The sequence below is a fragment of the Grus americana genome, chromosome 14 (genome assembly GCF_028858705.1).
Source record: "Grus americana isolate bGruAme1 chromosome 14, bGruAme1.mat, whole genome shotgun sequence".
NCBI lineage: Eukaryota > Metazoa > Chordata > Aves > Gruiformes > Gruidae > Grus > Grus americana.
The window spans coordinates 6,515,898-6,532,039 of NC_072865.1; the positions used below are offsets into that span (position 1 = coordinate 6,515,898).

Genomic DNA, 16,142 nt, shown 5'->3' on the forward strand with positions numbered 1-16,142 from the left:
TCCACCCTGATGAAGCATTCTGCATGTTTACAGCACTATCTGTAGCTGTAATAAAATACACACCCAACCAGACACATGGGAAATGAGACATATGCATGGAGAGTTCATTTGAGAACTGAGCTGCAGGTAAAATACAGAAGAACCCATTTTCCCAGCCAAGCACAGAGATATTTTGTTCCTGACAATTCCACCAAGCTCTTAACATGAGAAATGAGGTTGATGGATAAATCTGTGGTCTGATCATGCAGTCTCCAAACATCTCTGACACTTACATCAGCCCTTCCAAGCTCTCCAGGGACAGTTTCACATTGCAGCCCAGTTCAGCAGGAACAGGCAGGGCTTTATCTGGAAGTTCTGCAATGGCTATGGTTACTGTATGCCTGGGTTTTCCTGACATGTCCCTTCTCCTGCCTGAAAGCCTGTCCTGTCTGGAAAGGCAGATTCTGAGGTTTCCTGCATGTTTGATAGCCATAACAGGGCACAGCTTGATTGGAACGAGTATGAACATGTGCTGTGTAGCCATATGCCCAGCAACGCTGCGAGGTGTTGGCTGGATCTGTTGCACACACGCTGTCCACAGGCACTGAGAGTCCCATGGGCCCTGACAGTGTGGGATTTATTGCCCCTAAGCTACACCACACGTGCACACTTGCTGCTTTCTGGTAAACTGGAGAGCCATTACTGAGCTGTAGATGAGGCTGGAGGTGAGAGAAGGTGGACAAGGGGGCAAAGAAAGTGGCATTTGCTGGATCACAAAGAAAATCAGCGTTTTGCAAAAGCACTCCCTGCATGTAAGCCTCTTAGTTTGTACTTATTTTCAGAGTGTGTAAGATCTCTGCCTCCACCCTGATACAATACTCTAAGAGTGTCTGAACACCCCCGTCCAACTCACAGATGTCTCACAACACGTCTGGGATCCAGGGAAGCTCTGTCCTGTTTTTGGATGGGCAGCAGAGCCCACAGAAAGAGGAGGCAATTGCCCAAACAGACCCCAATTCCTCTTCAGCAGCTGCCCTGCTTTTCTGATTTGCCCCTGCATTTTTCTCTGCATAGTTGCAGAGGCAAATTTGGCTTGTCCTGGGACTTCTGAAAAATGCATCTTGTATGTCATGACCTGCCTGGCTTGTGACAACTGCACCAACTAATAAAGGGGGTGGAAAGAGAAATAGCTCGGCCAGCTGTTTCCAGGGGACAGCGCTCGTTTATCTTGCTGGAGCATGCTGCGAGCAGTAGGGGAGACAGCGGAGGAGGAGCCCCTGGGGCATGGGGAAGCTGAGTATTGGCCCCACAGCCACTTGCTGAGCAGAGGTTCTAGCTCCAAGCCTGGTGGACAGCCCTCTTCCTCCAAAACACATCTCGTAACCCTGCCTGTGTGGGCAGCCCCTGCACAGACTGTGGAGAGGAACATCTGGGTCTGTCACAGTGGAGCAGCCCTGGGGCCGTCCAGCCTGGGGACAGGAGGAGGCTGCACATGGCATGTATGTACCACTCCTCCCTCTCTCAGTCTCAGCTTTATGGAACATTATCATCCCTAGCTGCTAGCATCTCAGAGAGCCCCCAGCTGCCCAGAAGCTAACTCTTGTGCTTTTTTTAGCAGTGGAGCGTCTCTGAGGCCCAGCTCTCACTCCTTAAATTCCTGCATTCCAGCCCGGCTGGAGCAATGCCCTCGGGCCGGGACGTAATTGAATCTCAGGTGCTGCTGCCATCCCCCAGAAGTGGACGGATATTGGTTCCCTCCAAGTGCAGGGAGCCAGCCCTTGGCCCCCTGAGCCTGCACCAGCCACACTCTGCTCTGGGAGGCCAGGGGGCACGTCAGGCTTTTTAATCTTTCTGATATTACGCTGGTGCATAGGCTGCCCCTGAGCTCCCCTGGCCTGAAGGCGCACACCGCCGGATGGCTTACCTCTCACAAACACGTAGGTGCTGACTGCTGTGGTGCCCTCGATTTTGGCATCAATGTACTTGTAATAGCAGCGGTAGTAACCCGTGTCATTCGCCTGCGTCTCCGTCAGCACCAGGACTTTGCAGTAGGGCTTTGTGCCGGTCCCCTCACAGTCGTCTTCTCGGATTGCCCGGCCGCTGCTGGGGGCTGCTGAGACCTCCAACTCGGTTTCCTTCTCCTTCCCGGCAGGGTCCACCTTGCCCCCGGGCCACGACCACTCCAAGGGGTGCTGGCCTCTAGACATGGGCAAAGAGGAGAGTTAGCTTTGGGCTGAGCAAGGTGAACGTGGTGGGGATTTAACCGCCCCGTGTGACTGCGCACATCTGCACATGGCCCAGCCAGCCACTGCCCTCAGGCTGCGCCATGGAGGAATGGCCATCCTCCAAGGAAAAAAACAGGCATGAGGAGATGGCAAGCAGCTTCACTAATTGCTGGGCAAGCACAGGCTCGTTCCCTTCCCTGGGCCACATCTCCGGCCACACTAGGCTGTAAGATATCAACCCACTCACAAGCAGGTCTCCCCCTCCCATGACTTTGTCCTACCGGTATTGATGCCAGGACAGGGAGCCACATAGGGAAATGCTCCATTTACTCTCTATTCCCTTTCATTATTAAAAGGGTCCAGAGCTATTAACAAAACACATGGATGTGATGAGTTCCCTTGGCTCAGTGCAGCTGCTGGCTGGGGCTTGTGGTGTGATGAATGGAGTGGGAAGGAGAATGAGGGAAGGAGAGCAGACTGGAAAGAAAACGAGAAAGAGAAAAGCAGGAGGGAATCAGGGATAAAAGAAGGTGAGGAGAAAACAAGTGGAGACTCAGCTGATCACCTTCTGTCCAGCTGCCAGCTACATTTCCTTCCCTGCTGCTGTAGGAGGGGGTTTCCCTGCATTCTGCAGCCCCTTCAAGCCCCCAGCACGCTCCCCTGGCTGGCCCAGGGCTGCTGCCCCTTCCCACCTCTGCAGAGACACTGAGCTACAGACACCTCTCCAAGGGCACGACTGCAGACCCTGTTCACCAGCAGCCCAGAGACAAACAGAAAAGTCCAGGAACTGCAAGAAACCCCCAGATAGAGCGTGCATGTGTGTATTTATATATAGCAGAGGATCTCCAGAGCAGGAGGCTTGCATATGCATATGTACGCACGCGCGCACACGCCACCATAGCTTGCTATAGCTGCACTTGTTTACTACAAACAAAACAAGCTTTTATTCCATGCTGGAAGTTTCCTTCTGTGAAATCAGAGCGCCTTTCAGAGGAAGGCCTAGTCCCCACTTGAAAGTTTGCCAGTGTAGCTGAAAGTCGCTTAAGAACATGCAAAAAAAAAAAAAAAAGACATCACAAGAGACAGCTGTGGGGGTAAAAATGGCTTTTTGTCAGCACCGTTTGCTCTGTTAGGGGAAACTGGGTTCATCTATTATGCAAGTTGGGAATAGGCATGTTGGCACATGCAGCTCCTCTGCCAGGGCTCTGCCAGGGCAGCTCTGTGGGCAGATTCTTTTAAACACAGCCAGACCGTGACCGTCACCGATAGCTGGATCCAGACAGCAAGGGACAGTGAGGAGGAAGCGAGATAAGGTGCCATCGGAGGGCACAATGGCTCAGACGCAATGAGGACAGGATTTCTGTCCAAGTGCGAGGGAAAGACCTGCCTCTTTGTGTTTGTCTTCAGCAGCTGATTTGTCTTCCTGCAGACTTTGCTCTCTTCCAGCTCCTGCTGCCCAGCTCGCCATGGATGAGTTCAGAGGCTGTGTGCTGCACTCTCAGGCACAAGGGCTCTGGAGGTAGTGATGTGCCCTTTAGGACAGCCACGCAGCCCCTCTGACCCAGCATTCACTAAAAATGCCACCAGTGCCTGAGGCCAGACTGGAAGCACAGCTCCAGCAACTTGTGTGTATGAATCCCAGCAGGCTTTTCCAAAGGATCAGAGTCTCACAAACACTTGAATAAAAATAAGACTCTTGCATTTTGAGTTTTTCCCATCCTATGCATGCACAGGGAAATAATAGTAAATCTGATCATGAAACTGGTAATGCTTAGCAGCCTCTGCCATGCCCATTGCTGCTGCACCCATGGCACTGCTGCACCAGGCACAGACTGTGGGGCTGGCCCTGCTCTCGACCCAGAGCCAAGAGCTTCAGACCCCGATTGCACAAAGGAGCCCCAAAGCTCTTTGCCTTTGCTCAGGCATTTTTGGCGCTCCACGTGGAACAGGGTAATTGCACAAGTCTCCAGTGTTTCCGCTTTCTGTTTGTTTACCCACTGGGATTTTCACGCATTATCAGATCCACTTGTTTTATTAACCATCAAGGCTAGCAGTAGCTGAGTGACACATATTTATATAAACACGGATGGGCCAGTACAAACAGACCTGTTGACCAGCCTGTGGGCAGCTCTAAAGTAAGGCATTCCTTGCATCATGCGTTGCTCGACAAGATTCAGTGGCGACACAGAAGGCGTAGGCATTAGTGCAAGTCCCAGCCAGCACTGTGGTGTGTTAAGAGGACCAGAAGAAGGCAGGGATGAGGGCAGGCCAGGCTCACTTGGGTTTACTTTTGAATCTACCCTCTTCATTTGGGGAAAAGTCCAGGCAGCAGTTTTGGATGGTTCCCTCCCTCCTATCTGTCACCTCCGAAGATTTGTTCCCAAGTTGTTTTCTTTCAGCTCTGTGATAATGTGCCTCTGGGCAATGGAGCCTGCTGATGCCAGCTGGAAACAGATGCACTGCAGACTTCTCCACAGCTGTTTTCCTAAATCTTTTCAGGACAGATGCTCTTCAAGGGAGACGTTGCAATTGGCACCATTTTCTTCAATCCTCTTTGAAGTTCCTAAGCATGGTATGATGGGCAAAGTTGGCTGTGGCTTTGTGGCTTAGCTGGGATAAGACAGACTCCCCCCCAGCACCACAGAGGATGTTCACAGCAGTCACACACGTACAGGAAAGAGCAGCAGGTGTTGTGTGTCCCCAGACACTGCTCTGGAGCAGCCATGGTGGGGCATTGCCTTGTCCTCGGGCTCCTTCAGCCCTGCCACAGCGCTCATTTCCTCTGTGGCAGCCAAGAGGGCTCTGGGGTCAAATACTTCCTCTGCCAGAGGAGGGTTTGTACAGCCGCAAGCACCTGCGAGTCAGCTCTATTAACAAGTCACTGGGCAGCAAGGGCATCCTTGCCCTTCTTTTTCTAAATACAACAGCTGGGTGACACCTGAGTGCCCAGTACCTGCAGGATGGGATGGCACGGGATGGGATGGCACAGACAGGATAGAGTTGATCCCTCTGGAGGTTTCTGCTGTTGTACAGCCGGCTCCTGTGGGCTCTGCTCCAATATTCATGAGCCAGAACAGCACAAGCTCTCTGCTTTTCCCCAGCGCAGGCTGCCGAGGGCATGAATGCAGAGATTCACAATATTCTTTCCTTCCTTCTTGGGATGGGAGCTAATAAAAGATGCACTGTCCATGTGGGCACCAGCCCTTTTGTGCTGCTCTGCCACATGCTTAGATCAAAACATCACTGGGGCTCTCATCCAGGCCTGACATGATCTATATTTTGGGGAACGCTCCTACACTGGTCCCTTGCTCTGTCTGGACCTCTCAAGGGTGCATTGTGCTGGGTGACAGGGGAACATGCCCGTATGTGATGCCATTTGCAGCATCTGGTGGCTCCTTGCAAGTGTGCTGTGTCTTTGGGTCTCTGTCAAGCATGCCCAGCTCCAGAGGGATCACTTATTCTATGGCCTGGCACGGACTCTGGTCACTGATGAGGCTGGGCAGGCTGCAGAGCAGGAGGTGAGCTGCAGAGCTGCGGGTATGTGAGATCCAGTCTGCTGCAAGGGAGCCTGAGAGTGCAGCCGGCTGTGGGACTCTCACGCTCAGTGGGTGAAGCTTGAAAGGTCTCCAGGGAGTGTCACGGGAGGGTTTTGAGCTCAGCTTTCTGCTGCAGCACTGCTTCAAGCAGGCCCATACTCCTGGCTCCAAGGCAGCTTGAAGAGCAGCCAGAGGACATTGTTCTCAAGGGAAGACCAGGGTCAAACTGAAGCCACCTCCAACACAATGCTCAGCAGGGAATCCCTGGATCCTGGATTTGATTTCATATTTGTTTCTGCCCTACCCTGCCCCATCACCCTCTTCTTTGCCTGTTCTCTTGGTGGTCTGCATGTTTTTCCCTTCAGCTCCCATTAACACAAGCCAGGTCTTCCCAGGGTGGGCCACGGTCCAGAGAAGAGGTTGGAGAAGCAGCTGGGTGTAATTAGAGATCCAGGGACCAGGAAAGATTAACTTTTCATTCAAGTGTCCCACAGTCAAAATCCTCTCCTCGTTAGACAAACACAGACCTGAGAGCTCAGAGGAAGAAGGGGAACCTCTGAGCCATACAGGACTTGCTGAGACTTATCTACCTGTGGGTGGTACGAAGGACAGTGCACAGCCCCTGAGGGGCACATCTGGGATAGCAGGATGCAGAGGAAGGGAGCAGCCAGGGAGCAACACAGGCAGAGGGTGCGCAGGTTTTAGTACTGTTTGCAGATGGCCCTGCTGCTCTTCAGCTGGCCAGTTCAGTCCTGCACAGTGCCTGGGAGCCAGGAGTAGGGATGTTCCTTATCTCAGCTGTGTCCACACCAGCACGCTGTATATGGATGCTGCCTAGTGAGCCTGAAAGACAAGCCTTGGCACTGCAGCAAGAAGCATGGAGCTTGCTGCCACTTGGAGAGACTCTGTAGCTTGTACGATGCTCTCTGCAAGGGCAGGCCATGCAGAGTGTGCACTGGAAATAAGAAAATTTTTTTCCCACTTCATGTGATTTTCCTTTTTATCAGTCAATACATAACAAATGCACAAGGAAAGGGCAATCTTGTCCTTCTCAGTCCAGGAGAGTTACCTGAAATGAAAGGCTTTCTGCTTCACGGTGTTAAGCAGGTATGTTCATGCTTGACTGCAGAGGACACTTTCTTTAACCACACCTCTAACTTCAGTGTATCCTTTAGCCTTGGCTTACTCTGCAAGCAACAGTCTTGAAACAACTTTCTGTGTCCCTCCCTGGACCACTGCTGAGAAAGGGTCTAGCCTGACTATAAGCTCATTTGGAATAATCTCACTGAATCTCCCCTCTTCCAAGGTTTTAAAAGAGAGTGACAGCTCCCACATCCCTCTGGAGTTGTGGAGACAACTACCACAGCAGAGACTGGAGTCCCCAGACTTCCCTCTCTTCCTCTATGCCCCCCACAGCAGCTATGTGGCTGACCACAGTCCTCCAACTCACACATATCCTACAACCTAGCACATACGATGGCTTCTTGGGTCACCGTATGAACAAGCCCACAACCACTTAGCTTCCCAGACTGAGTGAAATCAGTTACTGTGGTCATCAACAACCTCTCCTCTGTCCCTATTCCCTGGCTATGAACTGATTCACAAAGTAAAAGCAATGCCATCTGTTCCAGGAAAAGTTAAATATGTTTGTGACAAGACATGAACACAATGCCAGCCAAGTGTTTGCAGTAATTGCTCCATGGTTATATATAACACCGAGAAACACCCATTTGAGGCCCACGCTGAATTTATGCCCCCATTGGGCCCTAGCACTCAGATCCCAAGCACGGATCTGCTTTCAGCTGTGGAAGGGAAACTCCAGCTTTGTCAGGAAAATTGACCTTGGTAATTCTCCCACTTTTTTTTTTTCTTTTTTTCTTTCCAGGATAGGGGGTAGTACAGAGAACACGTACAGCCAAGTGCCCCAGTATGGGACAAATCAGTTCAGGCACGCCACCTTCTCAGAGCCAGAGTCTCCAAACCGACCAGAGATTCTCTAGTTCCTCTCACTGAGTTACTCACCTGGCCTGGCTGAAGCTTTTCTTCACCCCCACGTGCACAAGGCAGAGCATTAAATCCCAGCTTCCTAGAAAAACTGGAAGCCTCTCCCAGCCACCACTAAGTGCAGCCTTGCCTTCTCCCATGGATATTTCTCAATGTCCCCCAAAATGACCTGCCAGATTTAGAAACCAGAGCTACAACCCTAGCAGCCCCTGATGAGGTGAGAATAAGCAATGTCAGAGAAACACAAGGAGAGTTAGGAAGGCCACTTTCCCTAAAGAGCTTACAAGGAAGCTATCAGATCATGCAAATATTTCTCTACCTTCTTTCTGCCTGCAAGACTACAGCAGAGGTTATCACCATCTCCTCTGAGACGTTTTCAGCTTCTTTTTCAATTAATTAATTAGATGAATTTACAGTGTGGAAGATTTCTAGTCAGCTGTGCTAATTTGCAGGTGTGCTGCAGCCAAGATCTCCCTAGTGGGCTGTCCTTGCCTGGTCATCCAACACTTAACAGGTAAGAGCAGTCTAGGCAGAGCCATGCACCTTACCTGCAGGTGATGGTCAGTGTATCTTTGGCGTTGATGATGTGTTCCTCCTCGGTGATGCTAAGAGTAGGGGGGGTCATAGAATAGCTGCTCACCAGATCTGTGGAGAGAAAGGAGAGGAGATGATGCAGACATCTGGTAGTCTGGATCCACTGCGTGGTCAGCAGCTAGTTTGGCATCACGAGCCCGGAGAGGGGCAAAGCCTCTTGAAGGAAAGATCTTGTAGGAGCCTGCTCCTACAAAATAGTTTAATGCTGCTTCACTGGGACACAAGTGATTAATTTGCAGCCCTCCTGGCTCTAGTGAGCTGCTGCTCTTCAACAACAGCTCTAGGACTGAGGCCAGACAGCCCCTGGGCTCAGGCAGGCAGGCTAGCACAGATGAGGGTCGGAAAAAGAATGGAAGATCAGAAATCAGGGAATACAGGTGTGGCCATTCCTCACCAGGTGACTGAGCTCACTTGGACTACTGCTCTGAAATGATCTTATCTGATAACTAGAGGGAGTCTGGCAGGAGATTTTTCTAAACCCATGTAGTTTTCTGTAATCAGGGGGACAAGTCAGGGGCGCCCAGATACCACAAATGCAAAACTCTTGCATTTGTACAGAGATGCTCTCAGGAGCCAGCAGGCATTCACTGAATGCCCTCCTGCCAGGCATTCCTGGGACAGGCAGTCACCCAAACAGGACCAAACCTGTGGGGATTAGAGCAGCCCCCTTTCCCTGCACCGCAGCTGGACAGGCATCCCAGGAGTGAAAATATCCAGGCTCAAGGATGGGCAGTTAAACACATTATCACACGCTTCTCCCAGCTTTTGTCTGGGAGGGTCTCACTTCTCGTGTGCTTGCATCTCCGGCATGCCAGACGCACCCTAAGTGGGCTCCTCATGGGCAAAACATCTCGAAGTACCGGTTACCCTCAGAGACGTACCAGTTGTTTTTCATTAGCACGGTGTTGCTGACTGTCATTACTTCATGATCTTTATCTTAAAACTCCAGCTTCTGGAGACGCAAGATAATTCAAAAGAAAAGCCTTGGTGACTGCAAAAACAAGCAAGCAAACTAACCAGAAATAGAAGAAAAAAGAAAAAAAAAGAGTTGCAAAATGTGAAGCTGTGACTCAGGTAGATGCTAAATGTTAAGGAAGAAAAGAATGCAAAAATATGTTGCTAGTTTGATTTTCTACAGAAACGTGAGGTTTTTGCAACCGCATTCTGTGCATGTCTGTCTCCTTCCCTCATAACATTCAAACCCATTTATCAGTTTCAGAGAGATCTGGCAGAGAGGGAGAGGTCTCGAGGACATGGTGTTTCCACAAGTTTCACAAGCAACAGGAACGCCATATGCCACATCTCCTCCAAAACCGTGGCCTGAGGACTGCACGCCTTGGAAGCCCTGTGGCAGAGCCATGCGATGAATGCTTCTCTGGGGAAACCTGCCCGTACAGATTTCATGTCACCAATGCAGGAGACATCAAATGGCTGCCAGCCCCTCCGATACAAGACCTCTGAGGGACAGCATGAGGAGCCAGGCCTGTGGAGAAGCTGGGGTGCCCAGGGTCCACCACCACCAGGAGAGGCCGCCGAGGGGGATATGGCAGTAGAGGGACGTGCTGAGCAGCACTACCGGCACGGCCAGGCCAGGGCCGCCGGCCTTGTTCTCCCCGATTGTTCTCCACTTCCTTCCCGCCTGCGCACGGCTCCGAGGTGGTGTCCCCGTGGCTGCCCCCATGGCAACGGCGAGGCGCCGGCCATCTCCCCCCACCACCTCCCACCTCCTCTTCCCTCGCCTGCCTGAGGCGGTGTCAGCCCAGGGGCCACCCCAGCCCATCTCCACCTGCGCGGGGGTCCTGCTCTCCAAGGCCCGTCCTACAAACACCCCTCTCTCAACGACAACAACAGCAGCAGCAGCAGCAGCCATCATTCATCATTCAGCATGTGGGTCGGCATCACCGCGGCCCCTGAGACCAGGTGGTTCTTGGCCCCCATGGAGGACACCCTGCCTCGTGCACCCAACCTCCTCTTCCCCAAGGGAGGGGACATCAGATGTCACACACAAAAATCTGCCCTGGGGCTGTGAAAATAAACGACTGCATTTTTGGTAAAATCCCTTCAAAATGTAACAAGGTTTATTAAAAAAAAAAAGGGGGGGAGGAGAGGAATCTGACCACTAAGCTGCATTTCCTATTAATGCTGGACACGCTTATCCCAGTGCAAACACTGCTCTCCAGATGGCCACAGCCTGCCAGTCCATCGCCCCAGCAAGCAGCTGGGGGTGCCCGACATGGCCACGGTGCTCAGCCCAAAATGTGAAAGATATGGCTCGCCACAGGGCTGGCTGGGGACTGCAAACCCTCTCATCCTGATGGTGCCCTGGGCAGTGAGTAGAAAGCTAATCCTCAAAACCCTGGCACAGCAATCCCTGGGGCTGGCTGCGACAGGCACCGAATTTCCTCTCAAAACTGCAGTGGTCCCCCTTGCTTGAACCACTAAATGTGATCCAAGGTGGCAGGAGGCTCTCGGCCGATGCTGTGCACTGCATCTGCCCCACTGCCGGGCTTGGGGGGAGCAGGACGGTTGCAGAAATAGCCCTCTGCCTCCCTTCACATGCCGCCTGGTGACCTGTTAGCAAACAACACCAGGGGGTGGAGGGGAAGAAAGAAAAAGTACGATCTGTGCAGGTTGAGGCTGTGGGATTCCTGCAGATGCATCCTGTCCGTAGCCCTCCGCGAGTACAACAGGAAAAGGAACCACTGCTCCCTCCGAAAGCACCGCGGCGCAGGGCTGGGGACTCTCCTGCTGCTGGCAGCCAGCATCAGGCCGGCTCTCGCAGCCGTCCAGCCTCCTTGCCGGTCCTGAACTGCCAGGAACTTCAGGGACTCCCCGCATCAGGCTCTGGATCATGCTGGGGATCTACGGCTCACCCTGATGCCCCATTCCGGGGTCCTGGTGCCCACAGCCACCTGTAGCATCCAGGACAGGCAAAGGGATGCACAGAGCCATTCCCAGCCTGCAAAAGCATCTTCAAGGCCATCAACTTTCCCCCCAAAAATTCTCCATCCCTCTCTGCGCTTGTCAGCCAGATCCACCCCAATGCTGCCCCTGCCCTTTCCCTCCCTGAGGGAGCACGTGCCTTGCTATGGTTCTCTCCTGTGTCTCACTCTCCCCAGCACTGAACTTGGTGCTGGGTTTGGCCATTAAATCTCCGCTAACCGACATACAGATGGTTTGTGTCTCTGGCAAATCCCAGGGCGCGAGGGAGATGTCTCCAGAGCATGAAGCGTCTCCTCTCCTCCGAGTTCCTCCTTCCCCACCTCCAACCCCGGCAATGCTTTATCTCCTCAGCCCTCCGAGCAGACCCCGTTCTCTCTTGCACACCAAATCGCGCCCTTGCATGGGGAGAGCATTAATGTAATTAAAAAGGCATGCGGCAGCCCCGGCAAGCTTTGTTTTTTCAAGATGGTTTCCAAGCAAGTTGGCAGTGGGATATTAAAATAAACAGAGGGGGATTGATGGGATGCGGGGAGAGGAAGCAGGATCCCACAACCACTCACACCTTGTCTATTTTCAGAGAAGTGCGTTTCCCAGCGGTTTTCCTAGCCTTGATCTCTCAGCGCGTAGCTCTGAAAGGAGCCAGGCTGCACTGAGGGCCTTCTGCTTATCGCCGGCAGCTCCTTCATTTTCTCCAGCCCCCTTCGCCTCTTTCTGCACCCTGAAATCACCGTTGCTCTCAGCACGGCAGGGCTGCCCGCTGGGTTCCTGCATCCCAGGGCTCTCCCTGCCTGGTGGGGAAGCCGTGCTTGCCCTGGAAAGCGCTACCTACTCCAGCATGTCTCACAGAGACCGAGCAGCCTGCAGGCTCCAGCTTTGTGCCTGACCTTGAGCACATTGTGGGAAAGCCTTGCCAGGGGCCTGGTTTTCCCTTGTGATGGCTGCAGACTGCTAAATCACTGCAGAGCAATGCCTGCGCCAGAGACAGCACCACCGCAGCGAGTGATGGCTTTGGAAACCCGCACAAAGGCTGCACACGGGTTGAGGTGCAGGCATGGCACAGCATGGTATGGCACAACATGGCTCCCGCTCTCCCTCTGCTTTCAGTCGCAGGAAGCCCTGCACCGGATCCTCCCTTTGAGCCCCCCCACACCACCTCAGCCCCTCTCCGCTTCCCCTTCCCTCCCTCTCTGCTGAGTCGGCCCTGCTGACTGATTAACAGGGCGCCTTTCCGGAGAGGGATTTTGTTCACACTCTGTCCTTCTTGCTGACTTCCTTCCCCGGCGCTGGACTGGATCGCCCTGGCCACAGCCACTGTGTGTCCCCAGCTAACCGGCACAGCTCACTCTCCTGCCACCAAACTTACTGCTTTGGGGTTTTGTGACCAGACCTGCAAAATAACATGTACGGAGTAAAGCTGGTCCAGATAAGGCTGCGTGCTCCTGCTTGTCTCCCTGCACTTTGCATACTCAGCTTAACCCAGCCTGCCCACACCAGCGCTGTACTGGGGCAAAAGGTAGGCTGGAAGGGGAAAAAGAGAGTGTCCTTTCCCCCAGCAAAGCTACCCTGACCCTGCTACTGCCTCCCAAAAGACTTTGCTGTATTCAGGCAAAAATTCCCAGGCAATGTGCATCCCAACAAAGCAAGGCAGAAACTCAAGATCTACAGAAGGGATTTCTGGCAGATTTGTATTGAGCAACCAAATCCCCAGACCAAGGCTCCAGGATGGAGCCCCTGAATTTACCCACATCCTGCATCTGCAACACAAAATACCATGGACAAGCCTCTTCTGACTCTCTGGGCTCAGTCAGCTGCTCCGGTTTGTCCCTGGCTGGGACTCGACAGCACTCTGAACGCCCTGGGATTGCTTAGTGCCCAGTGCTACCAGATAGCTTGATGTGGCTCCTTTTGCAAAGCATCTCTCATTTCCCTTGGGTTTTTCCACCACCCTGAAGCCTTGGTTGCCCTGAGCTGCCCCTGCAGGCTGCAAATCTAGTTGGTGGGGCTCCTCCCTTGCAAGCAGGGCAAGATGTGCACTTAGACATGCAATCACACACCACGATTACTATGTGAGCAAAGACCTGCTCCTGGAAAGGCAACAATAAAATTCTGGTACCTTGCTGGCAATTGGGGAAACAGGGACTGAATGACCCTTTTTGATGCAGAAGAACGGCAATAGCTGACTTGGTGGGGGGAGAGGGAGGAGAAAACTTGCTCTGCCCTTTCTGCAGATCTCTCCTCCAGGTTTCCAGGCTGGGCTTGTCCGAATTAGCAGCATTTGCTGGCAAAAATGCACGTGCACCATTTCCCCTTGCCTGTAGGAACTAACCCCAGCACCACAGGTGCTGTTTTCCCCCTCTGCTCCAGTTACCTCTTCCCCACCTGCCCCATGCTGGTATAACTGACTGCCCTGGTGCCTGGTGCTGGAGGACCTGCAGCCGCCCACAGGCACACGGGAAACCCATGTGCCGGAGGCAGAGCCGAGCCAACTTCCCACCTACAGGGCTGAAGTTCCCCCAAGGAGCGATTCCTACTCACGCATGGGGCAAACGTCCAGCTGTGGGTTGGAGCGGCAAAGCGTGAGTGTCACGTCACGCAAGGAGCGGGCAGCTGGCAGAGCAGCAGGGGGAATTTGGATGTAGGGCTGTCAGCTCCTCCTCTTCCTCCTCCTGGTGCTCACGAGCACGGAGGAAGGCTTGTTTTGCAGAGAGGTGAGATATCACATGAGGCTGAGAAATGAATGGCATGCTCCAGCCAATGTGGGGATGAAACACCAGGTGTTTTCTCTCCAGCCTCACAGTGGGCAGGGCAAGCCCCAAACCACGGCAGGACTTCACACCAAAATGGAGCAGGTTCTGCCCAGCAGCCTGTGCTTGGGGGCTGCGAGGGCAGGGTGACAGCCACCCATGCCTGCGGTGAGGCTGGGGGAAAAACAGAGAGGTGGCATGCTAAAGGGCGCTGTGGGCAAGATGGAAACAGTCTGAGGTGTAAGCAATAAATAAATTTTAAACGATAATGATAGAAAACTGGAAATGCCCACAAAACTATATATTTACACAAGAGCAAAGGAAGCAGGTCCCTTCTTTTATGGGGTTCATGAAAGACGTTCATTTTTCTGCAACCTAGGGCTGACCATCACTTCAGACGCGTCCCAGAGGGGTTAAACGCAGGGGCTGTGCTCCTCTGTGGAGGATCAGCCCCTCTGTGCCCTGCATTGTGCTACGGCAGCATCGCTGTCCCAGCCACACGACTGACCCCCACGCACCAAGAGCTCATTCAGGTCTGGGGCAACACCTTTCCCATTTGGGCAATGCCACTGGTGAGACAACGCTCCTCCGGTCTAGAGATGTTCATCCATGGACCTCAAAGCCCTGAAATGTCACCAAATCAAAGTGTGGTGGATCTGTCTCCTCACCATTCTGTGGATATTCCCAAAGCATCGGATGTTCCCTTGCTCCAACCAGGGCAGGCTGTCCCCTTTCAGGGGACACGGGACTACTAATTATAGGAACTCAGTCAATACTCACAAAACACAGAGGTGATCATCATTATGGGGTGTCTGATCCCTCCTGTCCAACACCAAAAGCATGAGACATTAACTTTGCCCCAAGTCACCTGTGGGTAAGTTGGTGTACGGAGGCAGGAGCCCCCTGAGCAGGGACCAATACGAGGGCTGAGGAAGGGGCCACCAGAGCTGGTGGAAATGCTTTTTTCTTGGCACCAGCCTCAGAGAAATCCCAAGCACCACAGGTCTGCAGTGATGCCAGGTGAGGAGGAGGGATGTGTGTCCAAACAGACAGGGCATTTGGGGAGTGCAAAAATTAGGGCTCTCCTCCAGCTCAGCACCTGCAGCCAGGGGAGCTCCCAGCCAAAGCATCGCCCTGCCTGCCAGCCAAGCGGGGAGTGGGATGAGGTGGGCAGAGACACGACCAGCGCATCACATGACGGCAGCATGGTTCCAACACAAGCAGAAGTAGTCACTGCCAGACCAGCAGCACTGCGAGGCCGGGTGTTCTGCCCTGCTCCCCCAGCCCCTGGCACTCCATGGCACCACGGCCGTGCATCTAGCACCCGTGGGTCCAGCCAAACAGCCCCATGGCCTCAGTCCAAAAGGCTGCTCTGGCCTCAATGCATGCACCCCAACAGGGCCGTTTAGCCTCTCAGTGCTCAAAAATTTTAACTGGTTCTTTTCTGGCAAGGCACAAAAATCTCATAACCACCCACACTGATGGGGAACGAAGCAAAGAAAGTCAGGAGCTCTCTGGGCTCCTTCGGCTTTTGCACTTGCAAGCCAGCAGCCACATCAGGGGACACAAATGGAGGACTTTGGAAGCAGGAACCACTTTTGAGAGAGCTGGGTTGTCCTGAGGAGCAAAGTGACCCTTATGTCCTCCAGTCCCAGTCCCTTGGTGCCTCCAGGTAGGGATTTAAATCAGGATATTTCGCAAGCCAGCTACCCCAAGGCAGCAGAGCACAGCTACACCCAATGCCTGACCATGCTGCCACCTGCTTTCGGGACTCTGGTCTGCACCGGGCACAGCCACCCATGCCCTTGGGACCCGCCACCATGCCATCCCAAAGCATCGCAAAGAGAGGTCAACGAGCGCCTGTCTGGGGGCATTTATCTGTCTGCCTTTCTCCCTCCGCAGGAAGCACTATCTCACCATCGCCCTGCCTCGCTCCAGCCTGGTTTCCTGCTCCATCCTGCCAGGTTTACCCTGCTTTTTCCTCCTCCCCTCCCCCTGCCCCACACTGTCAGGCCATGTTTGCATTTCTGTCTCCTGCCGTCTTTCCTCTCCCTACACCCCCCCGCGCTCGCTCCCTACTCCATCCTCCCCAAGAGGCTACGTCCTGAGCCAAAGTT

The 16,142-nt window shown here is 53.3% G+C and overlaps 1 protein-coding gene across 3 annotated transcripts in view; it reads right to left on the minus strand.

Annotated features, from left to right (window-relative positions):
* FLT4 (fms related receptor tyrosine kinase 4) overlaps positions 1–16,142 on the minus strand; it is a 60,140-nt gene that overhangs the window by 29,427 nt on the left and 14,571 nt on the right. For all 3 annotated transcript variants that reach the window (XM_054841961.1, XM_054841960.1, XM_054841958.1), the window contains exons 2-3: positions 8,293–8,389; positions 1,904–2,178 (exon numbers count right to left, since the gene is read on the minus strand). In XM_054841961.1, coding sequence (XP_054697936.1) covers positions 1,904–2,178; positions 8,293–8,389 — 372 coding nt within the window. The remainder of the gene's footprint in view (positions 1–1,903; positions 2,179–8,292; positions 8,390–16,142) is intronic.